General features: G+C 50.3%; 2 protein-coding genes and 1 long non-coding RNA gene across 11 annotated transcripts in view; 2 read left to right on the forward strand and 1 right to left on the reverse strand.

Annotated features, from left to right (window-relative positions):
• The window catches only part of TFAP4 (transcription factor AP-4), a 29730-nt gene extending 14867 nt beyond the window's left edge, over positions 1 to 14863 (forward strand). For 2 of the 8 annotated variants that reach the window (XM_016166644.2, XM_036225712.1), the window contains exons 4-9: positions 10510 to 10675; positions 10793 to 10891; positions 11302 to 11472; positions 12149 to 12289; positions 12849 to 13004; positions 13860 to 14861. In XM_016166644.2, the coding sequence (XP_016022130.2) occupies positions 10510 to 10675; positions 10793 to 10891; positions 11302 to 11472; positions 12149 to 12289; positions 12849 to 13004; positions 13860 to 14054 (928 nt within the window). In that variant the 3' untranslated portion in view covers positions 14055 to 14861. The other 6 variants (XM_016166643.2, XM_036225711.1, XM_036225710.1 and 3 more) reach the window with 5 other exon arrangements.
• On the reverse strand, positions 1265 to 3385 carry LOC118606587. Its single transcript, XR_004952540.1, has 2 exons — positions 3250 to 3385; positions 1265 to 1998 (listed from the first exon to the last, which is right to left on the reverse strand). It is a non-coding gene; the product is annotated as an uncharacterized LOC118606587 (long non-coding RNA).
• Positions 14864 to 24758: 9895 nt separating the features above from the next.
• Positions 24759 to 26941, forward strand: part of SRL (sarcalumenin) — a 35271-nt gene continuing 33088 nt past the window's right edge. The window contains exon 1 of one of the 2 annotated variants that reach the window (XM_016166648.2): positions 24759 to 25012. In XM_016166648.2, coding sequence (XP_016022134.2) covers positions 24952 to 25012 — 61 coding nt within the window. In that variant the 5' untranslated portion in view covers positions 24759 to 24951. The remainder of the gene's footprint in view (positions 25013 to 26941) is intronic. The other variant, XM_016166649.2, reaches the window with a different exon arrangement.

The raw sequence follows: 26941 nt of genomic DNA on the forward strand, positions 1-26941 counted from the left end.
TAGCCCACTGACCTTTTTGTAGGGTTTAACTTTGTGTGTGTGTGTGGTAAAATGGATAACATAAAATTTGCCATTTTAACCATTTCAAGTATACAATTCAGTGGTATTAATTACATGCACAATGTATACAATCATCACCACTATTTCCAAATTTTTCCATCACTCCACCCAGAAACATTGAGCAATAACTCCCCACTCATACATTCCCCACCAATCCCTAGTAACCTTGAATCTATTTTCTGTCAATGAATTTGCCTATTCTAGGTATTTCATATAAGTGGAATCATATACAACATGTGCTGTTTTGCATCTGGCTTATTTCACTTAGCATCATGTTTTCAAGGTTCATGCATGTTGTAGTATGTATCAGAACTTCATGCCTTTTAAGACTAAATAATATTCCATTTATAGCTAGGCCACATTTTGTTTATTCATTCATCAGTTGATGGACAGTGGGTGGTTTGCACCTTTTGGCTATTGTGAATAATGCTGTGAACATTGGTGTACAATATGTTTGAGTCACTGTTTTTATTCTTTTGGGTATATACCTAGGAGTGGAGTTACTGCAGCATATTGTAAACTCTGCCTGATTTTATATGGCTAAATGGTACGGTAGACAGAAAAAATGCCCTCCCCCCAAGATATTTATGTCCTAGTCCCCAGTATCTGTGAATAAATTACCTTATATGGCGAAAGGAACTTTGAAGATGTGACTACGTAAAGGATCTTGAATTGGAGAAATTATTCTGGATTACCTGGTGGGCTCAAGGTCATCATAAAAGGGAGGCAGGAGGGCCAGAGAAGACGTGATGACAGAAGAGGCTGAAGTAACACATTTTGAAGATGGAAGAAGGGGCCATGAGCCAAGAAATTCAGGCTGCCTCTAGAAGCTGGAAAGGGCAAGGAAATGTAGTCCCCTCTAGAGTTTTCAGAAGGAACACAGTTCTGCTGACACTTTGGGTTTAGCCATGTATAACCCATTTGGGCTTCTGACCTTCAGAGAACAAATTTGTGTTGTTTTAAGCTACTAAATTTGTAGTTTGTTAACAGTAACAATAGGAAACTAATATGGATAACTTTTACATGCCCTTTACAGAAAAAGTTTGCTGATTCCAAATTTAGAGTAAGAAGGTGACTGAGAGAGTCGGGGGCGAGGATCTATGATTTTGCCGAATACTCTCTGAGGGCTCCAGAGGGCACAATGGATGGAATTTAGGAGTTAGAAAAGGGAGAAAGGGTCAGACCAAGGGATATACAGAACCTCCTGGGAATGAGGGACAGCCCGAATTTTGGGGACTGCTTGTGCTACTGCCATAGTGATGGGAGAGGGTTGGATTGGAGGACTAGAGACAGTGATGGTATTTCAGGCATTGAGGCAGGAGTGGCTGATCCAGCTCAGGGGATTTTGGGTTTGTGCAGCTGAGACATCTGAGAGCTCCGTGAGAAGGCGCCTTTTGCACAAATGGAGAGGCCAGTCTGAATGACAGGGCTCATGGACCATGTCCCTTCAAGGCAGTTCTGTAGAAGAAAGAGCAAGGGGGTAGATACAGTTCTTCCAGCTGTCATTTATTCATCCAGGCATTGTATACGTTGCTCAGTGTACAATTATGTGGTCCTGTATCCCATGTTGTCCCCTAGATGTCATCGTTTACTGAGCACATTCCCTGTCCCCACAGTGAGGACTTCCAGGCTGTGATATTGTGTCCCAGGCTCTGTCCTTGGAGAAACTGCTTAACAGGTTGGTTGAAGGATTGGAAAACATGCATGCAAAACTGCTCAGCATCTACGAGGTGCTTGTTCTATCTAATGACAATAACATTTCCGAAAATAACAGTAATCGTTGTTATTAGTAGGTGTATTTCAACTAGGAGGCGCGATTTAGGGATAACCTTGAAGGCAGATGGGACTGGGAAAGGCAGCGGGCTGGAGGCAGGACATTCCAAGGCAGGCGTGGTCTTCCTGAGCCAGGGGCCAACCCTCCAGGAGCCAGGGGAGGGCCTGGGGAAGGAAGGTGGGGACATGGTGGGGTGGTGGTGGTGGTACGGAAGCTCACCGCCAGCCAGTGGTCCCTCCCTCCCGGGAGAAAGGCCATCACCTCTCGTAGAGAGCGCACCCTGGCGGAGGAGTAAGTCCCCAACTGGCTTCGCCATGAATGAGAAGCTGCAGCCTTCCGCCCGCCCAAGCCAAGCCCCGGCGGGCCTCCCGCCGACCAGCCTTCTCGCGGAGGGGGAAAGTGTGTGTGTGGTAGACGTTAGGTTCCGTTAGGTTGGGAACCTCGCAGCAGCTACCAGACCTCCCAGCCGCGCTGGCAGCCTGTCCCTGGGCCGCTGCTGTCCTGGTACCCCTCCACTTTTCCCTCCTCGCGGGGGCCCGTTTCCTAGGGTTGCCCCAGGATCTGAGGCTCCCGGAGCGTTCCCCTTTGCCCTTCCCTACCCGGCTTCGGGATTCCCAGGCTCCCGAGCCGGGACCGGACAGGGAGGAGGCTGGTCGGCCTCCGAAGTCGGCCCCAAGTTACAAGTGGGAAGCGGTGGCTGTGACGCAAGTTTCCAGGGGGCCCTCGGCTCGGAGGGAGCGCGCCAGAGCGGCTCCACTTAGTGCAGTTGCAATCATGAAAAAAGAAAAGCCCCGAGCAGCACCCCAGGCCGCCTTTGCCGCCGCACGCCGGGCCCAGCTGAGCGCCTCCCGCCCCCGAGGGCTGCAGAGTGTGCAGACCCCGCACCCAGCAGTCTCCGCGGACCCCGGCCGCATGGGCTGGGTTCCCTCACGGTGGCTGCCTTTTTTTTTTTTTTTTTTTTTTGCAACGCTTGCCAACCTGTCAGCTGATGGACCTCATCACCCATAGTGGCGCATGTAGCTCAGCCGCAGCTCGCTCCATTCACGCCGCGCCCCCCCAGCCGGCTTGTGGCCGCTGGCTCCCTGAGCCCCGGGGGTGGGGGGCGCAGACCTCAGCTGCCACCCGCCCCCAAGGGCCAGCGCCCCTCTCGCCCTGGCCTCGCGTAGCCCGGGGGGCGCTGCAAATAGTCCTTTGTTTACATGCAATTCCTTACTCCGCGGAAGGAGGCCGGGGGAGTGCTGAGTTTTCACCAGCTGTTTCCCGCCTTGAAACAGACATCTGATCAGCTGCAAACACACACACACATACACGCGCCCGGGGAGGCAGGCCGGAGAGACCTCCCTCCCGCCCCTCCCGCCCGCCTCCCTCCCCTCGCCGCCGCCGCCGCCAGCATCTGGGACCGGCCGACTCTGCACCTCCGTCCGGCGCTGCCCTTTGATTCGGATTTCCATCTTGCATTCTCCGGCAGACCGCGGGACCCGGCTCGTGCAGAGGAGGGGGGCCGATCGCTATGGAGTATTTCATGGTGCCCACTCAGAAGGTGCCCTCTTTGCAACATTTCAGGAAAACAGAGAAAGAAGTGATAGGAGGGCTCTGTAGGTGTGTACTCCTTCCCCCCACCCCTTCCTACGATTGCAGCCCCCGGCCAGCCCGCCCCGGAGGGCGCGCGTGTACGCACGCATGGCCTGAGCCGCCAACCTCGCTCGTCTTTCTTAGCCGCTGGGGCAGCTGCAGCCCCGCGCGCCGGCCTCGCGCCGTCCGGGGACCCTTCTCTCTTGGAACGTGGGGACCCTGAGCGGCCCTGGTCACTTTTGTCCGCTGCAGGCGGACAAGTCGCGACGTTTGTAAATTGCAAACAGACCCACGTGGTTCTGCAGCAGTCCCGGCCATGCTTGGTGCTGGTGGCTTTCCCCCCCGCGCTTCCTCCTCCCCCCTCCCGCGGCTGCTTCCTTCCTCTCTTTCCTCGCTCTCTCTGGGTGCCCCCATCAAAGGGAGCCTGGGGGCCCCGGGGCGCGGGGGCCGCGGGCGGGCGACTATGTAGCCACGCCGCGGCTCCGGGCGTGGGGGGGGGCGGGGGAGCCGGGTGGTGTGCGTGCTTGCAGGGCGCGGGTCTGCAGCGGGTCGGGGGCGTGCTTGCGTAGGGGTGCAGGTGTGGGCGGGACCCGAGGGACAGACGCGGTCAGCCCAGAGCCGCTGTGGACCGGAGCACGTTGGCGGCTGCTGGCTTGCTCGGTCGCCGCCCGCGCCCGGGCGCTGTTTACTAGCGAGGCCTGGACGTGACTCTGCAGCCCTCTTAGAGTAGGCGGACCTCGGTGCGCGGCCTCACGGGAGTTGTAGTTCTCCGCGCCCCGTTGGTGCGGCATTGTGGGAGTTGTAGGCGCGCCCCGGCCATGCTTTTCCTGCACAAAGCTCGGCCCCCGCAGGCGGGTTTGGTGAGGCGGGCTTGGTGGGGGCGATTTTTGGGGAAGGGGCACTAGACGCCGTCCCTAGCCTCACGAAGCCACCGCTCGCCTCACATAGGTCTCCATTGCAAACTTTCTATCCCACGCCTCTTCTCCCAGCTATATACTGAAAGCGTTGGGTCTCCCAGCCTGGTTGCTGGGTGGTCCGAGGTCCGCAGCTCTCCCTAGGAGCAACTATAGAAGTTTGGCCCGGGTTGTTCCAGATCCACCCTTTACCAAAGGGTGATGGGTTTGGGAACCACCCGCACCCGAATCACCTTGGACACTTGTTAAAATGCCCGTGTCCGCAACTCTGATCCCTAGAAGGACCCGGCTGTCTGCATACTAAAACGGTGGTGCTGGGTGGGGGTTTCTCCCGCGTGCCCAAGTTTGGGACCCGCTTCTTTCTTGTGGCAGTGATCTAGGAGTGAAATGGCTCCCTAGGGCTGGGGCCACGTGCTCTACCGCCGGGGCTGGCAGGGTGGGGATTGAGAAAGGTGGAGCCCCAGGTGGTGTGGCCCAGGCTGCTGGAGACCAGGGCCTGCAGAAATCAGGTTGGGGGAAAGTTGCTGCACACATGTTCCCTCCACCCATTCTGCTCCCACTTTACGGTCAAGTTCAGGGTTGATGGGCCAGGGCCAGTTGGTAGTTCCTGCAGCTAGCAGAGCCCCCCTGAGTGCTGGCCCTTCCAAAGGTCCATCTGGAGGACCTAGCTGTAAAAAGTTAAAAAGAAATTCTGGCACTCTTAATATGTTTTAGGGACTTAATTTTGCCAGATTTTTCTCATAGAATTGTCAGTATTCCTGAGTTAAGTGGCCTTATGATTCCTGTGTGGGATGGACACAGACAAGGGGAACAGCTACAGCAAGTGGTGGGCTGGGACTTGAACCCTGATCCCAGGGCCGGGCTCTTATCCCCAGATGCTAATTGCTCAGAGGAGGGCCGGGCAGTGGGGAGGAGGGGTTGAACTGCTGCACATGTTGAAGAGGACATTGGTGGCCCTGATCCTCAACAGGCTTGGTGCAGTGGACCCTGGCTTCAACTTCACTCTGTCCCTAGTCTTACTTTGGAGGAGTCCATCTGTCTTCCATGGGCCAAACACTTGAGGTGGCAGGACGACCCCCCCAAGGCTGGGCATGGGTGTGTCCTCAGCCTACCTTGCTGGGAAGCACTTAGCCTGTGTGCACTGAGCATGGAGTTGGGTCTTCTGGGTTTGTTCATTTTTAGAAGGGGTTCTGGGGTGAGGTTGGGGACTTCTTGAAGATCAAGGTTGTGGGTTGGGCAGGACCTTCTGGCCAGATGGACTCACTTCTGAGGCTGGTGGACTTTGTTCCATCTGTTGGTGACTAGCAGGACCCCCTCCCTCTCCAGAGGGGCCAGTACTGCACACCGGGGCCCACACAAGCTGTGGTTTTGGATCCGTCATCTAACTGCTCTTAGCCTTTGTAAAATGGAGCACCTTTGAAATCTGGCTATGTGTATGGAAAGTTCCTGGTTGCTGTTAAAATGACTCTCAAACTCTTAGAGGCAGAAACCTGGTGATCTTTAAGAATTTAGGGACTGCCTTTGGTGGGGAAAAAGACAAGTGCTCTCAGGAATTAAAGAAAAATTAGAGGCTTTGGAATGTGTGTTGGGTCCCTGACGCAGTATTTATGAGGCACCTACTTTGTGATGGGATTGAAGATATCACAATGAACCAGAATTGGCCCCTACCCTAAGAGCTCAAGAACTTGTGGTGCTGAAGGATCTTGTCAGTCCCCCAAGAGATTAATAGTATGACATGACGAAGTAACTGCTTGAGTTAAAGCTGACCTATCAGCCCCCTAAGAGAGATCCATGGGTTCTTCTGGAGTCCTGGGTACAAAGCCTGGAAAAACAAGGCATCCTGTTATCCTGAATCTCAATCTTTCTCTCTTCCTCCTCCTCTTAAACATCACCATGACCCTGTGAAAGGGAGGTAGTATTCCCCCATTTTATAGACAGGGAGACTGAGGCTTTGAGAGGTGAACTGGTTAAGCTTGGGGTTCCACAGCTAGTTAGTGTCAGGGATGGTTTTTGCAGGTGAACCCACTGAGTGCAGAGCTCCTTCCGAGGGGCTAGAGATGCTCTGGAGAAGAGGGTGTTTCTTATGGGAACACTTGGACGTGCTGTGTTCTGGGACTGAGGGCAGGATTGGCAGGCTGGTGGGAGTGTAGTGTATGGATAGAAACAGAGGGGATGGGCAAGGGCCCCGGGCTGCTTCAGTACCTGCTGCAGAGAGAAGGGTGAGCGCGTTGGGCATTCTTGATGAGGGTTGTCTTCCTTCCTCCTGTCCTCCTTGGAGTATGGGAGAAATCCTGTGTGGCTGTCCAACCTCTCACTGTGTAAGCTATTGAGTGGTAGGTGCGTGAGTGACTTTAGGGCAGTGTGAAATAAGAGCTGACAGTGGCTAATTTGAGGCTGGAGCCGGGCAGGGTTGTGTAGTGGGGTGAGGATACGCATTGCCCTTGGGCTGGGTAGGAGGAACAGGTACAGGTCAAGATCTAAACTTAAGAGCTGCTCCCTGCTCTGAGCCTCTAGTTGGGGTGCTGGCGTTATTCCCAGAGGGCTTTCTCAGCCTGCCCTCTGGGGGTATCTGGTAGTGGGATGGCAGCTCTGGTATTGGCACCTGAGGCTGATACCCAAACTGTTTCTTGGCAGGTACCCTCCCTTATCCCTGAGGTGGGGCAGCCCCTGACCAGTTGGGGCGGTTGGGGAGGAAAGAAGCAAGAGATACTCAGCATCAGTGGACCCAGACCACTTTCACTGCTCACCTAGGGAGTCTGAAGTTGATGTGGGGCCACTGGGTAGGAGTTTTACAATTACACATGGTAAATCATGTTTACTTCTGCGAAACTCAGAACAAGTGCAAAAATTTAATGCATGTGTAGAAAAATCTACTTTAACTAGTATAGTATCAGTTGGAAATTCCAGTTAGCCATCCTTTATAGGAAGCTCTGGTTGGCCAGCACTCCACCAGTCAGAACCCCTGGTTAGCCATGATTCTTCCAGTCAGAACCCCTGGTTAGTCATGATTGCACTGATTAGAACTCCTGGTTAGCCATGATGCCACCAGTTACAAGCCCTGGTTAGGCAGTATTCCATCAATTAGAACTCCTGGTTGGCCAGCACTCCACCAGTCAGAACACCTGCTTTGTCAAATCTATTAAAGAAACTGTCAGCTGGTACTTCCAGGGCTGTTTAAGTGAGTAATAGTAGAAAGTCTTGGTGCCAGCCCGGGTCCCCATGAGGAACTTTAGCTTTGAGGAGAAGCCTTTTCTGGTACTTAAATTTGTACTAGGTTAACCAACAGCTGGTTTCTAAGCCTTGATTGGTGGCAAAGGGGATAAGGTAGAACATTAGGAAGGGCAAGACTGGTGGCTTCCAATGAGCAGGAGTTGATATAGGCCCCTGCACCCTGCCTGGGCCTCAGGACCCTTCCTTCTGAGAACTTCTATCTGGGAACTTCTGTCTGGGGCTTTCAGGCCTGCATTCTGGGCATCTTGGGAGAAGGGATAGGCTCAGGGTCAGCTCCCCAGAACTGAGGCTTCATGAGCAGATGCGCTGGCTGGTGGGGGACCCTGAGCTCTGGCTTGCAGGTGGGAGTTGAGGAACTTGGGGCACCGTGTGTGCATAGGCCGGCAGTAGGGGGTACCATCAGCAGATGGGGGAGGGGAGTGTGAGCTTCCTTGTCTGCAGGTGCCTGCCTGTTGCTCACTGGTCTGGCTGCCTGACCTTGGTCATGCCACTTCCCCTCCCAGGACTCTGGACTCTTCATTGCAACAGGACGATGCAGTTACTCCACTGGGTTTCTTTGAGAATGAGGGAAAAAATATAAAAGTTCTGTGAGTGATGATAGGAGTTAACAGGATGACAGGGTATACCTGTGTTTGTTCCTTAGTACAGGGGTAACTGTCACTCTGTGGGACAGTGCAAAGCCCACCCTGCTCTGTGGAGAGACCTCTCATGGGTAAGAGCAGGGCCCTGGAATCGATTCCACCACTGGCTGAGCTATTCCTTTTCCAAGACTCTGTGTCCTCATCCCACATAGGAATTGTAAAGCCACATAACACAGAGGAAGATTGTGACAATTCAATGAGAAAATCCCAGCAAAGTGAGTCCTTAGCATGGTAAGGACTTAAAAAAGACTTAAAAATAATATTACTCTGATGCTGGGCCTTCCAGGTCAGTCTTCTGGAAGGGCTAGTGTTCAGGGTGGCCCAAAGATGGACGTAAGGCCCCTTTTTTACCCCTTACTACTCTGCTCAGCTCTGGCCTTTGGGCATTACCAGGAGGGACCCAGGGTCTGGGTGAGTGAGTGTATGGGGGGTCTCTTCCCGTATCTTTCCTGAGGGGGAGGAGGATGCTCCCAGACAGGGTCGCCTGGTGGCTTGGTTTCCTGTGGACGTCTCTGTCCATCTTTCCTTGCTCCAAAGACCCCCTGGCTTTAATCTACCCACCACAGAGCTTCTGAAGGGCACAGGTAGGCCTGGGAGCCTGGACTCTTTTCTAATCTCCCCTCTCCCAAAGGGTTGGCACACATCTGCGAATCAGGTCTCTGACCTGTTCCCTCTCCAACCACCCCAGTCACTCCCACTGTAGGGTCAGGGAAACTGGGAGAAGTGAGAACCCTCTGGCCCAGAAGTGAGGTAGCCAGATGCCTAGCTGTCTGACCCTAAAACTATGTCCTTTCCGACTCTGAGCCCTAAGTTCCATCTGTAAAATGGGGGTCATGGGTTCCCTTTCCAGTGCTTACATTCTGAGGCCCTATGAGGGACCTGTACCCTGTGGGAGGGGCCCAGGGAGTTCCTTAGGGGGTGGGGGATTGGTGGAGGAGGGGTCTCGTTTCTGGACCCCCAGCAGCAGCTTATATGGAGCCTACTCCTGGCCCACCCTAGTCAACCATCCTCTGTGGAGAGAGGAAGCTGAGGCCCCAGAAGGGGCAAAGACAAATCCAGGGTCCTGTGGGGAGCAGATAGGGTGGGCTGGGAGTGGGGGTAGGAAAGGCCTCGGCTGTCTCCAGCTGTCTCCACTGTTTCCCTCCCGGGTTTTTGTACAGATTCCTTTCTGCCTGGGTCTGGGCCATGGGCGCCTGGCATGGCAGGGGAGCTGGACCAGCCACCTCTTTGAGCCCAGGCTCTCCTATCTATGGAAATAGGGGTGCCCAGAATCCTTTCTCCATTACCCGACCCAAGGGTATGAGCCCAGGCCTGGGCCAGGTCACCCTGCAGGGCCCCTCAGGAAGAAACCAGGGCTGTGGCTTTGGGTGGGGCCGGTGGCCTCTTCTAGGAGCCCAACATCTGGAAGCCATCAGGCCAGGGGCGGGGGGAGTTGCAAGAGAGGGCTGGGAAGGGGGACATGCCTTTTCAGGGCCACACACAGGCCCACCCCTTGGGAGCAGTGGCTTTGGGCCTATGGGCCCACAGGCCTCGCTGCTGTCTCTGCCTCCCGCCAACGCCTCTTGGCCTGTAGCCTCACCCCCTTCCGCTGGCTGCCTTCTCTCTCACCCCACTGGCTGCTGCTGCTGCTGCTCCTGCAAAATGCAATCACATAATATGCAGTGACATTGCCCACTGCATGCTGGGAGCCTTGCTTCTTTGGCACAGGGTGGGTTTGCTTCTTGGGGTAGGTGGGTGTGTAGGAGAACTATCCCCAGGGGTGTTTGGCCTGATGTCACTTTTCTGGAGTGATTGGTACCTGTCTTGTCTTAGCGCAGAGTGTCTGGGGCCTGGCTTGGGGTTGCGTAGAAACTTGTGGCTAGAAACATGGCTATGGGGATGGGGAGGGAGGAGGGATGTCTTCCTCAGGGCTTAAGCCTTTGACTCTGAAGGAGGTGGTTCAAGTGCTTGACAAGGAGCTCAGAGGAGTCCCAGAAGCTGGTGTCTCCAGTCGTCATCTGGGCTCACCTGCATTAGAATCACAGGGATTCTCACTAGCCATACAGGTTTTGGGTCTCACTCAGATTGTCCAGACATTAGGGCCAGGACCTGGGGGTCTGCACGATGACTTTGACATCCAGGCGTCACAAAACATGCTATTCCATCACCCTCCTGATGTGCTGTGGTGTAAACATCAGACAGGTCTGGCATCTTTTGCAGGGGTAGAAATGCAAGTTATATTCGGGGCCCTCTGGAGATGAATTGTAAAGACAGGTACCCACTGGGGTCAGGGCATGGAGGGCACCTAGCCTGAGCATGTCCCTGCCCTCCCTGGCAGCCTTGCCAACATTCCACTGACACCTGAGACTCAGCGGGACCAGGAGCGGCGCATTCGGAGGGAGATTGCCAACAGCAACGAGCGGAGGCGCATGCAGAGCATCAACGCGGGCTTCCAGTCCCTGAAGACCCTTATCCCACATACAGATGGAGAGAAGCTCAGCAAGGTAGGTGAGGGCTGGGAGGGCTTCCTGGAGGAGGCAGTGAGCTTCAGCAGGGAGAAAGAAGTAAGCTTTAGCGGACAGTACCAGCTGGGCCCTCTGACCTGTCCTTCCTGCCCTCAGGCAGCCATTCTCCAGCAGACGGCAGAGTACATCTTCTCCCTGGAGCAAGAGAAGACCAGACTCTTACAGCAGAATACACAGCTCAAGCGCTTCATCCAGGTAACACCTATGGAGGCCTCAGCACCCTGCCTTCCTCCTGGTTCCCTCTCTCTGACATGGGTGTGTCTAGGCCCAGCCACTGGCCTGGGATTCTGATGAGGTTGTAGGTCCCACCTTCCCACACTGACTCGCCTACTTCAGTCATTTGTCTTTCTGCCAGGGCCTTAGTTTACCCATCTGTTAAGTGCAATGGAGTGGCTCTGGAAGGAACCGGGTGACTTGGCAAGCAGGTCCATTCTTCCTCCATTTCTAGCCTGTGGCCCTTGTTGCATTTGCAGAATGGGGCTCCCAGTGCCGGTGTACCTGGGTTGAAAGCTTTGGGGGGCTGCAATGGAGCTCCCCAATTTTCTTGTTAGTAGTGGTGGTATGGGGGTGTCAAGGGACGCTCACTGACCCCTTGGGGTTTCTAGGAGCTGAGTGGCTCGTCCCCCAAGCGGCGGCGGGCGGAGGACAAGGACGAGGGCATCGGCTCTCCAGACATCTGGGAGGACGAAAAGGCAGAGGACCTACGGCGGGAGATGATTGAGCTGCGGCAGCAGCTGGACAAGGAACGCTCAGTTCGCATGATGCTGGAGGAGCAGGTGAGGCGGGCGGGTAGGCTTGGCGAGGGGATGCCAGTCCCTTTCTCCTCCTTTTCTCCCGTCCCTGCTTCCTTTGAGCAGTTATTAATAGGAGCGCCTGCTTTGTACCAGGCCTAGGAGTTGGAGGAGTCCAGTGGGAAGCAAACGAGATAGGTTTCTGCCCTTCACTGTTCGTGTTGGGATAGGGAGATCAATCAAAAGGTCTCACACTGTAAAAATGTAGCTTTGATAAAAGTTGTGTAGAAAGTGTGGGCATTGGGAGGGAGATCTGGGCTGCGTCATGGCTTTTCTCTCAAAGTGGCTTGAGCCGAGGTTGGGAGATGGGGAGTTGTCGAGTTTTACAGTTAACCAGGCAGAGAGGAGAGAAGGATATTCCAGGCAAAGGGAACAGCAAGGGCAAAGCCTCTTAAGGTTGGAGGGAGGGAGCATGGCATGAAGAAAGCCATGGAAAGAGAGATGAGTCAGAGTGGGCCTGGCGGTAGGACTTTGGTCTTTACCCCTGTTCTCTTCCCTAAGGTGGCAGGCTCCTGCTAAGGTTTGTATCAGGTGTGAATGGCCTGCTTTGTAAAGGGTAGAGCATGGGGAGGCTGACCTCAGCAGCCCTGAGGCCCTGAGGACCCTGAGGCTCCAGGATTTGGTCTGGGCCCTGCCCCTGAGCCAGCTGCTCTGTCTCCAGGTGCGCTCACTAGAGGCCCACATGTACCCGGAAAAACTCAAGGTGATCGCACAGCAGGTGCAGCTGCAGCAGCAGCAGGAACAGGTGCGGCTTCTGCACCAGGAGAAGCTGGAGAGGGAACAGCAGCACCTGCGGACCCAGGTAAGCAGGAGGCACCCAGGAGGGGCTGTGTGGGCCTTGGCTAGGGCTCTCAGACTTAGCATTGGTGCCTCAGTGTCTTAACAGGGCAAATTCAGGGCCTAAATCATAATAATGCAGACATTCCTGGTTACCAGGTGTGTACATTATTACATGAATTCTTGTAACATCCGTTTGAGGCTGTCTTATTGATTAGGAAAGTGGGCACAGAAAGGCTAAATAACTTGTTTAAGATCCTTAGTGATTAAGTCAGGGATCTGAACCTTGGCTACCTAAATCCAGATTCTAAACTCCTGGCTACCGCTCTACTATTTGTTGAATTGCTTGTTTGGTGCTGGCCATTGAAGGGGCCATGGAATCTCAGATGGCTGGAAGCCCTCTCTAGGCTGCCATTTCTTTTTTAAAATAAGAGGGGGATGGGGATCCCAAACTGGCCGCTCCCCCCATGAGCAGTTGGCAGAGGCAGTCTTGAGGCAGTGGGCAGAGGGAGATGGTTTTGTAGGGAAGGGAAGTGGAAGCTCCTGGAAACTTTGGAGAAAGATTGAGGGCCTCTGCTTTACAGCTCCTGCCACCTCCGGCCCCCACCCACCACCCCACGGTGATTGTACCAGCCCCGCCACCCCCGCCCTCCCACCATATCAACGTTGTCACCATGGGCCCCTCCTCGGTTATCAACTCTGTTTCCACATCCCGGCAAAATCTGGACACTATCGTGCAGGTACCTGGGTTCAGGGAGGGGGCAGCATGTGTGTGGGGGGCTGTGGTCCTTTGGGAACAGGTCCTTTGGGGGAGATTAGAAAGCACAGCCTGACGGGGAGTGAGATGAGTAGAAGGTCTGGAAGTTGTGTGTGTCTTCATCCCTGAGTCTCCCTCTTGTTTTCCAGGCAGGGGAGGTGGCTCTGTGGAGACAGTGAGGGGCAGAGATGGGGGACAGTATGGCCTGGAAGACCCTGTTCCTTCCCTCCATGTAGAGTTTGCTGAGAGGGTCCTGGTCCTTTGTTCTTGTATCCCCGGGCTTCCTGAGTTCCTGCTACCACCTCTAGGATTGGTCCAGAACTTCCTCTCACCTTCAGTGAGACTGCAAGGGTGACAAATAAGCCTCCTACAGAGGAGGACGAAATTACATGATCAGTTCTGTGGGTCAAGCCCGAGCTCACTGCTGTACCCAGTGTGAGAGATCCCTTGGGAGTTCTGATGACATCACGAAGAAAGGAATGAATAAACCAAAAAAGCCCAAACAAAAAAGCCCATTAACCCCTAGACCTTTAGTTGCACGTAAACCCAGCAAATTGAATAGTGAAATTCATAACAAAGTCCTTTCATCAGTGAATAGGCTGACTTTGAAATATATAAATAAATGAAAGATGCTAGTCACTTCTAAACCACCCTTCATTGTCATCTGGAAGGGAATTTTCAGCTCAGCAGAGAGGTTTACTAGTTCGTTTCCCCTGACTGGCAGGCCACTTGCTGCTTTGCCAGGCTTCTAAACTTTTCTGGAGTGTGTGTTGGCGGGGGGCGGTCTGGTGGCTCTCCACGTGCCTCTAGCCATCCTCACGGCAAGCTGTACCCCCAGGCGATCCAGCACATCGAGGGCACCCAGGAAAGGCAGGAGCAGGAGGAGGAGCAGCGGCGAGCGGTCATCGTGAAGCCAGTCCGAAGCTGTCCAGAGGCCCAGGCCTCCGACACTGCCTCTGATTCAGAGGCCTCAGACAGCGATGCCATGGACCAGAGCCGGGAGGAGCCGGTGGGGATTGGGGGGCTTCCCTGACCACCCCCCAGCCCCCCTCTCCCTTCTGGGGGCTGGAGGGGGCCGGGGCAGCAACAGGGAGTACATGCAGGCCAGCAAGTGAGGAATTTTTACAAAATTATGACGTCATTTGGGTCTCTTTTATGACCTCTTTTTCAATACTGTAAATCGATCTTTGAGCGAAGTCCACCTCACCTGAGGTCCCAGGGGCTGGGGTGGTGGGAGTGTGTGGGAGCACCGGGACACCTGGGGCTGGGCCTCGACCGGGAGGCTGGGGGAGCTGACACTGAGGTGCCTGGCCTCTCTCCGCCAAAAAGCGTTTCTTCATTTAAACATTTTTAAGAACAGGGAAAATCAAACAAAACCCCAACATATTTCTGCCCTCCCCAGAGCCAGCCCTGAGACTGTCAGTTTTTAATTTTCCTCTTCCCTCGTTTTGGTTTTCTTCTTTCTCCTTTAAGCACTTACATGGGTTGGGGTCTGGCTGGGTCAGGACTCTCTGGGGGTCTGGGGTTGAAGTTGCTTTTAGGTTGGGGTTTGCTGCTGCCCTTCTGCCCTGCCCTACCCTGCCAGCCCCATCTCAGCACTAGGATTCACCACTCTCCACCACCAGCCGTTCCCCACCTTTCCCTCCAGGTTTCCCATCTTCAACCTCACAGATGTCTTTGTCTCTTTCTTTTTGTTTGTTGTTGGATTTTTTTTTTTTTTTTTTTTTACAATTTTGAGGTCTTTGTGTTCATGGAGAGCTATTATATTTTGTTAAGAAAGTGGGGGGTGGGGAACCGAGAGGCCACCGTGCCTTTATAAAGAAACAAAATAAAGTTTGTACTTTGTTTTTTAGATTTCTATGTCTCCTGGTGTATGCTGTCCTGAGTTGCTGGGGAAGGCTTCCTGGACCTAGAGTATGGGATGCTATTTGGGTCCACCAGAGGGGACTGGTTGTGAGTGAGCATAATGACTCCCCCAACTTGTGTGTGGTGTTGCAGTGAGAAATCGGGTTCCTCACATTGCCTGAGGTTACTCTGGATATTTTGCAAAGATGGGAGATGGTGTCGGGGTTGGGAAGAGTGGCCCCCAACTCCTTGGTGTTGGGGGCAAGGAGAGAATGAACACCAAAGCTGCAGGTTCCTGTCTTCTAGAAAATGGACACAGAAGTTTCAGGGGTCCTGGTTGATCCCTTAGCTTTGCCACTTTTTCAGCTTGTGTAACCTCCAACCTCCCTAAACCTCAGTCTCAACTGTAGAAGGGACGTGAGTGCTCCCTCATGGTGTAATGTTTAAGAGGTCAGGTCCTGGAGTTGGTCTGCCAATGGTCAGTTACACTGTTGGCAAGCCACTTGATATTTGAACCTCAGTTTCCTCTTCCGAAAGTTAAGAGTAATAATGGCACAAGGGTAATGCATTTTATGGGGGAATTAGGTGGGGTGGGAATGGTCCTTTTTAAGTCCTTAATCCTCCATGACCAGAGAGTACTTTACAACTTATCCTTCTTGGCCTGTTTTTTCTCATGCTCACTCTGTGCCACGTACACAGGGACTGAGGCCAGAGTGGAATAGCCACTACTCACCCCACAATGAATGTCTCTAGATGTGAACTTGTTACATAGAAGGGCAGACAGCATTTTTATGTAGAATTTTTATACTTTTTAAAAAGGTGAAATTCACATAGCACAATTAACCATTTTAAAGGGAATGATTCAGTGGCATTTATTTAGTACAGGCACAATGTTGTATAACCATCATCTCCATCTAGTTCCAAAACATTCCCATCACTCCAAAAAGAACCACTTAATCATTTATCAGTCTCCCCATTATTCCCTCCTCCCAGCCCTGGCAACCACCAATCTGCTTTCTGATTTTCGGCATTTTTAAAAATTAAAAGTGTAATTTATATTTGGTAAAATTCACACTTTTTAGTTTTTGGTTGTGTGAATTTTCACAAATATGTTAACTTGTGTAACCGCTACCACAATCACGATTTAAATTAGTTCCCTCATCTCCGATATTCTCCCCATGTCCCTTTAGGTCCATGCAGCTCCTGGTAACCACTGATCTATTCTTATAGGTTTGCCTTTTCTAAAATGTCATAAATGGAATCATGCAACATTTAGCCTTTTGAGGCTGGCTTCTTTCACTTACCATTATAACTAATTTTCTCGCTGTTGGGGTATATCTAGCTAAATTATATACGTTAAATGCACATCTGAGGGGAGGGGCTTATTAGGATCTGGGCGGGGACACCATTTCCAAGGCCTGCCAAGCATTCCTTTTGGCCAGGTGCAAGGCGCACACGCTGGGCTTCATGCAGTTCCTAAGAGCATCAACAGAGAGCGCTGTGGGCCTAGGCCACCTGGCCCAGCAAGGGCGGAGGCTCCACCTCCTTCCGGTGCCCGCAAGGTTGTTAAGTTCCTAGACGCCAGAGGCGGGGCTTAGGGGTAGGCCCAAGAAAATGCCCCCTCCCACGACCTGCGGTAGCGCTCCAAGACGGTTGGCGGTCTCACTAACAGGCTGCACAAGTCAAGGGCTGGGCCGCGGGACTCACCCCTTCCCGGGCTCTTCCCGCCCCACCCCTTTGGTGCGCATGCTCTTTGGTGCCTCAGGCCGTCTCGCGCGCACTAGTCTGGCTCCGCCCCCACACCAGGCGTCGGTGCGCTCACGCACGCTCCACGCAAATGCCGCAAATGTGCGGCTCCTGCGTTTCTTCCGCGCGGAGGCGCTCACTGACTGCCTCGCGACTACCCGCACCTCTGGGGTAAGCGCTGTGTGGCCTGGGGTGGTGGACCCCGGGCTGCCTGGCGGAAGCCGCACATGTTACTGATGATGGCCTAGAGGGCGCAGTAGAAAAGGTGACATTAATTCTAATAACGTGTTTAATTATAATTCACAGTATCCGAAACACTGTCATTTCAGTACAGATGAATGTAAGAAACTACGCACGAAAACTTTTTCCCGCAGAGTGTGGGGAGCTCTGCGTGCGTCCTGCCCTGGCCACATCTTTGTGGTGTCGCCATGGTCCAGGTTCAGGAGCCACGCGCAGGGTGGCGTGGGTCCAGACCACCAGCCACGCGTGGGGGACACTGGTCCAACTCTTGGGGGCACATGGGAGCCAGAGGTGGTGGTGAGAAGGGGTCAGTGCCCTACAGCAGTGCAGACATTAGCCTGAAGAGAAGGAAGTGGAGATATGGGAACAGGATCGTACATCTCCAAGTCATGTTTAGAAGCTTAGACTTTAGTTTTTGTGTGAAATGAGTGGGTCTAGGAGAGACGTGATCAACCCAGCGTTCACCAAAAGCTGTTTTAAAAACCATTTAATTAAAGTACTATTGTGTAACATACGTTCAAAAGAGGGAGCGTACCTTGTGTTAAGTTCTGTGAAATTTCGCAAAATGAATATACAACCATGTAGCAGCCAGCATCCCACTAAGCCATCAAGTAGTTTGTTTTTTAAAACTTTTTAAAATTTGAAATTAGTTATAGAAATGTACTGAGAAGTCCTGTGCCCCTTTTCATCAAGCTTCCCCCAGTGTTAACGTCTTGCACACCTAAATTACAACACAGAAGACAGGCAGTTGCTATTCATGCAGTCTGTGAGGCTTATTCAGATTTTACCAGTTTTACATACTTTCTTGTATGTGTATACATAGTTCTGTACCATTTGCACTAGCAAATGTGAGAATTCGAGTTTCTCTGCATCTTCACCAGCACTTGACATTATCAGATTATTATATTCTTTTTTTATAGTCACTCTGGTAGGTGTACAGTGGAATCTCACTGGTTTTAATTTCTATCATAGATGAGTTTTATCTATTTTAGATATTCATACAACTCATAAGTATATAGTTGACCCTTGAACAACATGGGGGGATTAGTGGTGCTGACCCCTCCCCACACAGTCAAAATCCCTATACTTTTGACTCCCCTGGAAACTTTACAGTTGCCCCTCGGTCTCTGTGGAAGTTTGGTTCCAGGACTCCCAACCAAAATACCAAAGGATGCTCAAAGGCTCTTATATAAAATGGTGTAGAACAATGTGTACAGTCGACCCTCGGAATCTGCAGATTCCCAACCTCGATTGAATATACTGTTTTTGATCATGGTTGATTGAATCCAAGGATGTGAAATCTGGGAATATGGAGGGCCAATGGTATATTTATCGAAAATTCACGTTTAACTGGATCCACACAGGTTCACACCCATGTTGTTCAAGGGTCAACTGTATATACTCTGGCTTCTTTTGCTCAACATAATGTCTCAGATTCATTTATGTTTTTATATATAGCAGCAGTTTTCTGTTGCTAAGTGTATTCCATTGTATGACTATACCACAGTTTGTTTAGCCATTTGCCTAGTGATGGACATTTAGGTTGTTTCCATTTTATGGCTACAGGGAATGTATTTTAATAGGTACTGTCCCATAAATCAATTGTGGCAGTTCCCCTTCTGCCACCAGTATGTGGTAAGGTGGCAGTGGAGAAGATACATCCTAAGCATGTGCCATTGACCATTTTTGCTGGTGGTTTCTTCGGGAGAGGCTAGGCATTCCTAGTGGCTTCTCTACCCTCTTTTAAGGGTCTCTGTTAGAGATAAATTTTATGAGTAATGTCTGTCTTCTCCCAAGCTCTCAAGGGTGGTTACATTATACTGTGTTCTCTTTAAGAAGAGCCTCAGAAGAAATTCCTATCAAGTCTCAGTAACAGAAATAATTTCACTTCTCCTGAGCAGTTGTTTTGTTCTTATTTTAAGGACACTGTGAATTGGCAAGTGATCAAGTTACACACATGTGAGGGACTTATAAAAGTAGTGCCATTTGCTTTTGTATCAGCCTTGTGAATGGCTCTATTTTGTGTGCCTGCCTTTGTGCGGTTTTCTTGTACTGTTACTTCCAATTCTCACTTTCCCGCTGTATTTTATGAGTACTTGGAACCCATCTTTATGCTCTTATGGTAGTGGAGGATATAATAAACGTCTCTTGTATCATGAATTGGGGGTATCTTTGGCAGCAGAGTAGTTGCCCCAGCTCTGTGAGATGTTTGAAGGACTTTCTAGTGGAATGGAGGGGCCTTCCTATGACCTTGGCCTCCTTAGTGGTTAATTAAATGGCCTTAGACCAGTATGTAAAGCATAAGCAAATCCTCTAGTTGCCTCTTGGAGCTGGCTAGCCACACAGTCTTTAGCCTCAGATTTCGTCGGCTTTGGTGCCCCCCCACCCCGCCCCATTCCATCTGAGTCCATCCCACTGTCCCTTCTTTATTCAGCTGCCCCTTCGTGTTTTCCTGTATGTTACTGTCCCTGTGGCATTTGTCTTTTTCACTCTCTTGAGTTCTGCTTGCCTTTCTGTGCCCTACAAGTCCTGAGCTAGGGTGGGGTTAGCACCATCCCTTGCCTTGGTTTCCTTGCTTCTCCTGTCTTGCTGAGTTGCAGGTTTCTTCCTTTGATTGACAAGAACGTGTGCTGACCTAGAGGAGGGTGTAGGACTGGATGGAGGCTGCGGAGCAGGACCAGACCTAAATCTCACAGCTGTATGAAGGAATGAGCTCCCAAACCTGCTCTCCCCAACACACCCCTGGTGTTGAAAAGGAGCTAAGGATGACAGCTAAATTAGGAGACCCAAATCACTGGTTATCCTGGGTGCAGTCTGTCTGGGTGGACAGCCTCAGGATCAAATTTAATAGGAAATGGGAAAGTGATTCAAGAAGGCTGTGGGTACTACACATGTATCAGAGATTAGTTAGTTGATACTGGTCTCTCTCACATTGTCTCTCGTCCTGTGGGAGACAGAGCGGATGCTCTGAAAATTCTGGTTGCAAAGAGAATTGATGAAAACCTCCTGTTCCTTTGTACGTAGAAGGAAATATCAGTGGGCCTGGCTAGGCACTCGGGATGAATGGAGGACTCCGTATTTCAGATCAAAGGAGAGGTGGTCTGCATTCCCCATGGGATCCTTGTGGTGCGTGTTCCTGGCTTTGAGTAGGAAGGCTAAGTGGCAGGTGAGGAGGAGATCTGGAGCACCGTGGCTCATTCTAGACCCAACATTGTGTTCAAAACAATGGAGTTGGTGCTCTCTTTAGTGAGTTTTCTGTCACTGGATGTTTTCAAACAGGCTGGATATATATATATATCTGTCAGTTATCATGGAGGAAATCCCTGTTTTGGGTGGAAATGCAGATCCTTCTAAGGAAGGTGACATATAATTACTAAGATAGATGGGAAAATACTCTTGATGAGAGTTACTTGCTGTGCTGTGTTAGTATTGATCCAGACTCGGAGGCTTGCATTGTTAGGGTCCCACTCCATTGCCTGAGCCTCCTTGAGGAATTGTTTGAGGCATAGATTAATCTAGCAAGTCAGTTGCCAAAAGAGGTACTAAACTACAGGAACTGTGTGAGGGTGAGGACCCTTAGGCTCAGGGCTCTGGCAGCTTCTGTCTACGACTAGGCTGAGGATAGAGGGGGTTTTGCCCTGGGTGACAATGGTGGTGGGTGACATGGGATGAAACCGGTGTGGAGATATCTCAGGGCTAAGTAAGGTCTGTTTAAGAATTTATGACCCGAGAGCTTATCTTCAGTTGAATCTACCCCCTTTCTAATCTCTCTTATTTTCCAAACAGGATGTCTTATTTTATTCTTCAATTTTAAAAAACTGCAGTAAAAATACATATATATAACATAAAATTTATGATTTTAACCATTTTTAATGTACAGTTCAGTGGCGTTAAGCATTCATGATGTAACCATCACCACTTATATCCATCTCGTAAACTTTTTCATCATTTTCAGTAGAAACTCTGTACCCATTAAACAACAACTCTCATGCCCTCTTCCCCCGAGACACTGGCAACCACCATTCTACCTTCTGTCTATGAATTTGCCTATTCTAGTTACTTCATGTAAATCAAATCATACAATATTGTCTATTAAGGGTTGAATTATATCCCCCCCAAATTCACATGTTGAAGGCCTAAGAATGTGACTATTTGGAGATAGGGTGTCACAGAGGTAATTAAGGTGAAATGAGGTCATGTGGATGAGTCTAATCCAATATGACCGTTGTGCATATTAGAAGAGGCTATTAGGACACATCACACAGACTGAGAAATGATCATTTGAGGACACAATGAGAAGGTGGCCATCTGCAAGCCAAGGAGAGTGGCCTCAGGAGAAACCAATCTTACCCACACCTTCATCTTGGACTTCCAGCCTCCAGAACTGTGAGAAAATTAATTTCTGTTGTTTAAGCTCGCTAATCTGTGGTATTTTGTCATGCTAGGTCGAGCTGACTAATATATTGTCCTTTTGTAACTGGCTTCTTTCACTTAGCATAATATTTTCAAGGTTCATCCACATTGTGGCATGTGTTAGAATTTTTTTTTTAATGGCGAAATAATATCCCACTGTATGGGTAGATTACATTCAGTTGATCCATTCTTCTGCTGATGGACCCTTGGGTTGTTTCCTTCTTTTAGGTATTGTGAATAATGCTGCTTTGACCATGAGTGTATAAGGTTCTGTTTGAGTCCAAACAAGGTGTCTTTAAATCCAATGCAGTTAATACTTTAAACTGTGCTAGGCGAACCCTTTCCCTTCCTGCCTGGGTTAAGTTTCCATGCTTTCTCTGACTCTTCAGCCTGTGCCCTTTCCCTGTCCCCATGCTTCTCATACATCCCTCCACCCCTTTCTCTGATATGCTGATTCCTCCCTGCCCCTGACAATATTCACTTGGACGGATGGGGAAAGTCATGGGTTCGTGAGTCAGACAGATGACAGTTCTGATGAAGTCACCTTTATTCCTTGTTGGTGATGTTGAACAAGTCACATCAGCTCTCTGAGCTTTGCTTGGTCTTGTGAAATGGTGAAATAGATTCATCTCTCATCACGTGTGAAGTACCCGGTGCAGAGTGGACACTTCATTGACTTTGACTTCCTTTCCTCTGCATGACCGGATGCTACCTCTTCTCCTCATGCTGGCCCCTCTCCCCAGCTATGAACATGGATCGGAAGTAGTAGTCAGGGTTCTCCCAAGAAATAAAACCAATAGGGTATATATTTATAGAGAGAGGCGATGGGGACCGGAAAGTCTGAAATCCACAGGGGAAGCAGCAGGCCGGAAATTCCAGTGAGAGTCAAGGTTGCATTGGAGTGCGAAGGCTGTCTGAGGTGGGATTCTTTCCTCCTGTAGAACCTCAGTCTTTTCTCTTGGACTGATTAGAAGAGTCCCACCCACGTTATGCAGGGTGATCTGTTTTACTCAAAGTCTACTGTTTTAAATGTTAATCACATCTAAAAATACTTTTATGGCAACGTGCAGACTGATATTTGACCAAATAACTGAGCACCATAGCCTAGTCAAGTTGACACAGAAAATTAACCATCGCAATCGATAACTAGTCAATTCTCTTCAAAGTGATTTATAGATTAATTATAATCCCAATTAAAATCCAAGAAAGCTTTAAAAAAAAATTGATAGGTTGATTCCAAAACTCATATGGAAGTTCAAGAGAACTAGAATAGTCAAAACAACTTTTGAAAAGATCAAAGTTGGAAGATTCACAATACCTGATGTCAAGACTCATTAGGAAGCCTGGTATCAAGACAGTGTGGTATTAGTGAAAGAATAGACATATGTAGATCAATGGAGCAGAATGTAATCCAGAAATAGATTCATCTCCATCAGTCAATTGATTTTCAAAAAAGATGGGAAGGCAATTCAGTGGAGAATGGTGCTGGAACAACTGGACATCCATATGTAAAAATCTAAACTTGTTCCATGTTTTGCAACATATTGTTGAAAAGTAGGACAGACTGGATCATAGACCTAAATGTAAAACCTAAAACTATTAAACTTTTAGAAGAAACAGGAAGAAATCTTTGTGAGTTTGGGTTAAGAGTTCTTAGGTATGACATTAAAAGCATAATTCATAAAACAAGTTGATACACTGGACTGGATAAAAATTAAGAATTTTTGCTCTTTGGAAGACATTTGAGTAAATGAAAAAACAAGCCAGAGACTGGAAGAAAATATTTACAAATGATATAGCTGAAAAGGGCCTGTATTATATATAAAGAACTTCCAGGACTCAATAAAACAACTCAAAAAATGAACAAAAGATTTCAACAGGCATGTCACCAAAGACACCAAAAATGTGGATGACAAATACGAATATGAAAACATTAGTCAGTAGGAAAATGCAAATTAAAACTACAATGAGATATAACTACATACTTATAAGAATGATGAAAATTTAAGAGACTGACCATACCAAATATTGGCTAAGATGTGGAGGAACTGGTGGTGGGAACATAAAATGGTACAATCATCTTTGAAAAATGTTTGACAGACACCTACAGTGTGACGTAGCCATTTCAGTCCCTGGTATTTACCCAAGAGAAATGAAAGCATATGTTCATAAATTTAATTGGATATGAATGTTCATAGCAGCATATTGGTAATAGCCAAAACTTGGAAGCAACCTAAACATCTCTCAACAGGTGAATCAATAAATTGTGGTTCAGTAAGTCCTTACTTAATGTCGTCAGTAGGTTCTGTGACTTTAAGCAGAACAACATATAACAAAATTAGTTTCACCATAAGCTAATTGATATGAGTTAAGTTTCTATGGCATCTCACCAACATTATGAAATGACATCGAACAAAACATTTGAGGGCCTGCTGTATATCCACACAATGGAATACTACTAAGAACAAAAATGAATAAACTATTGATACATGCTACAACATGAATAAATCTCAAAATAATTATGCTGAGTTAAAGAAGACAGATAAAAAAAAGAACATGTGCAGCCATGATTCCATTTATATAAAAATCTAGGCAATGCAAACTAACGTGCAGTGAACACAGATCAGTGGTTGCCTGGGAAGGGGTAGAGGGAGCAACTATGAAGGGAGAGGAAGAAAATTTGGGAGTGAAGAATCTGTTTGTTATTTTGATTGTGGTTATACTTATATGTCTGAACGTGTCAAATTGTACACTTTGAATATGCATTGTTTGCTGTGTGTCCATTACAGGTTAATATAGCTGTTTTAGAGGTAAAGCACATAGAAGATAACCTAATCGACTCTTGTTCCTTTCCAAGGTGGCCGACTGCTACCCTCGCAGTGACACCCTCCCCCAGCCAGACAAACCAGTGTCTACTTTCCCTCGGCTTCACAGATCTGGCTCTCAGGGTCTGTCATACGCCCTTTGAAAATTGCATCAAATAGTGCATTGCAGAGGCAACAAAGGTTCTGGAACCCCTGCAGTGTGGGAAATAGATCTCTGTCCCTCCACCCTTTGACTTACATCACATCGTCAGACAAGTCTCCTCACTCCCCTCTTTTCCCCTCCTGTCAGCATTCTGTCTCTTCCAGAGGCTTAGGAAGGTTAATCTAGCCAGCGATATCAAAAGTCAGAGGTCGAAGGTTTTCCTTAACTGACCAACAGGGCTTTACCCTCCTGACCATTGGGGAGGGGCTGAAACATATCAGTGCCTCTCAAATAGGGTCCTGGTTACTTAGCCTTATAACTCCCTTGGTCAGAAGATTGAGGCCCGTCAAGTTTATTGACTTGCTGCAGACTTTGTATCAAGTTGGTGCAAATACTGGACAAACTCAGATTCCTAACTCCCAGACCTAACCCAAGGGATGCCGCCCGCCCTCACCCTCCCACCCCCACCCTGTGACCCATGTCATGTGACCCCAGGGCTGCTAGGGGAGAGACTCCAGCAGAGGCCCTGCCTTCCGGGGCCTGGCAGCTGGTACAGGAGTGGCAGAGTGAGCCTTCAAGCAGCCTCGTGGGGTCTGCGCTCCTTCTCCATCACGTCCGCCCAGTTGCCCTAGTGACTGTGTGACCCTTCTCCCCCGCCCTCACTGCCACCAGCCCTATAAATAGAGGCGAGGAGCAGCTGGGCTCTCTTGGCAGTCACCATGAGGGCTCTGGTCCTGCTCTGCTGCTTTGTGGCGTCGCTCCTGCTCCCAGGACAAGCAGGTATGACCCCACCCCTGTTGGCCAGGCCAGACTGCAAATCCCCAGTCTGTGGTATGGGGGGCTTGGGTGGTAGTTGGAGGATGAGGCCTCTGATTCTGGGGCTAATGGCTGGTCTCATGTTGTCCCCATACTCTTCCCTGGGGCCCCGGAGAAAGAACTGGGTGTGGAGAGAACCCGAGAGCAGCCAGGGGGCTCTCCATGATGCCGGAGGAAGCAGACACAGTGAACTGAGAGGTTCAGGAAGGTGTGAGGCCTGAGTTAGGGGCCAGAGAGAAGATTTGGCCAGTAGCTGCTGGGGAAGAGAGACCCAAAAGTCAAGACTAGCAGAGCCTCCTGGCCGGACAAAAGAACCCAACCGTGGAGCAGGATGGGCCCCTGGAGGTAGTTGAGTTGCCCCTCCCACCTGGTGGCAATCTGTTGGGGGGCCTGGCTTTGCATGACTGAGGACAGAGGGCCATACTGGGCAGAGTCTGGGGTTGCCTGGGAAGCAATGAGATAGAGTGGGGGTCAATTTGGGATGGGATTGGAGATAGAATTGAAGCTGGGCTGGAAACTGAGTTGAACAAGAGTTCAGACGTGGAACAGAACTGTCCTGGAGCAGAACTGGGCTTGGCTGGGCTTGGTTAGAGGGGGCTGGGGGCCGGTGTGCCGTGGTCTTCCTTTGACATCTCAGTACTGTGTGTGGCAGAGGAGGCTCTGGTTACAGCATAGGGGTTATTTATAGGTGTAGAGGGGACACCAGAGCATTTTGCCACCTCTCTGTTCCTGAGATTCCTGGGGCTGGGTTCCCCTTGGGGATGCTTCTGGGGTTCTTTGGGGACACCCCCTCCTCAGGAATCTGGGACTCTGTTTTATCTTTTCATGACTCTGTAGTCTTTATCTGCACAGGGGACCATGGGGTCAGCGTCCCAGCCTCTCTGTTCTTTGAAGTTCTGTTTCTTGAGGTCCAAGCCCCAGTCGGGAGAGCAAGTGGCAGGGGCAGCAGAAGCTTTTACTTCAGGAGTTAAGAGATGAGGGTGGGGGGCTCAAGCTTCGTATGTGCTGCTGGGCCCTGCCCTTGTCTGCCCTTGAGTTAATTTGGGCTCCATGGGGTTGCAGTGGCTGGAGTGGTGAGGATTCCAAGCGGCTGTCAGGTGGCTAAGTATGGAAACAGCCGTGTAATTGGATCCTAAGCCCGGAGCCACTGCCACCCTCTCCCCTTTACGGCCCCTCCTCTGCTTCTCTCAGCCCCAGCTGCCACCTCTCTCTGCTTCCACACAACAGGCCCAGGAACTTTTAGCCTTTTAGGGACATCCTTTGTCTTTCCTCCCAATGAAGGAACTGGACATCTGGAATGTTCCACGAGCCTCCCCGGGAATCTTGCTCTAGGGAAAGGAGGCAGGTGCTTTGTTCAAAGATCCTCTCTCTGTGCGCTCCTTCCTTCCTAGACTCCTTGGCTTCCAGGGAGAGGTAGTCTACCAGTGGGCAGGGTTCCCTCCCTCCTCGTCATGCTCATACTTGGGCTGTGGATTCTTACCCATGTGGATTTGATCACTGCTTCGATTGTATACCCCAGACGGCTTTCTCCTACACCCACTGAGAGGTTCCAACCATAAGGGTGGCTTACCCCTACCCCCATAATGACAGTCTTTCCTACTGTCCACTCAGTAAGTGTTACCCGGCCCACAGGCAGCAACTTTGCTCTTGGACTTCCCATCCCACCACGGGGTCCTCATTTTCATGCCTTCTTCTCATCCCCAAGTGAGGGACCAGGTGTTCCTCCTGATGCCAGGATGCATATGGAGCCACCGGGTTCCTGTCACCAGGCGCCTCCTATCCCCTGCCCCCAGTCTTTAGTAACTACTGGGCTCCTCTTCTTTGTCTTGGGGACCTGGCCTGGGGACAGGCCTGCTCAAGGACAGAAAAGTAGGCTTTAGTCGATTTACTCCA

This window comes from Rousettus aegyptiacus, unplaced genomic scaffold, assembly GCF_014176215.1.
Source record: "Rousettus aegyptiacus isolate mRouAeg1 unplaced genomic scaffold, mRouAeg1.p scaffold_m13_p_8, whole genome shotgun sequence".
In the NCBI taxonomy this organism is placed as follows: Eukaryota; Metazoa; Chordata; class Mammalia; order Chiroptera; family Pteropodidae; genus Rousettus; species Rousettus aegyptiacus.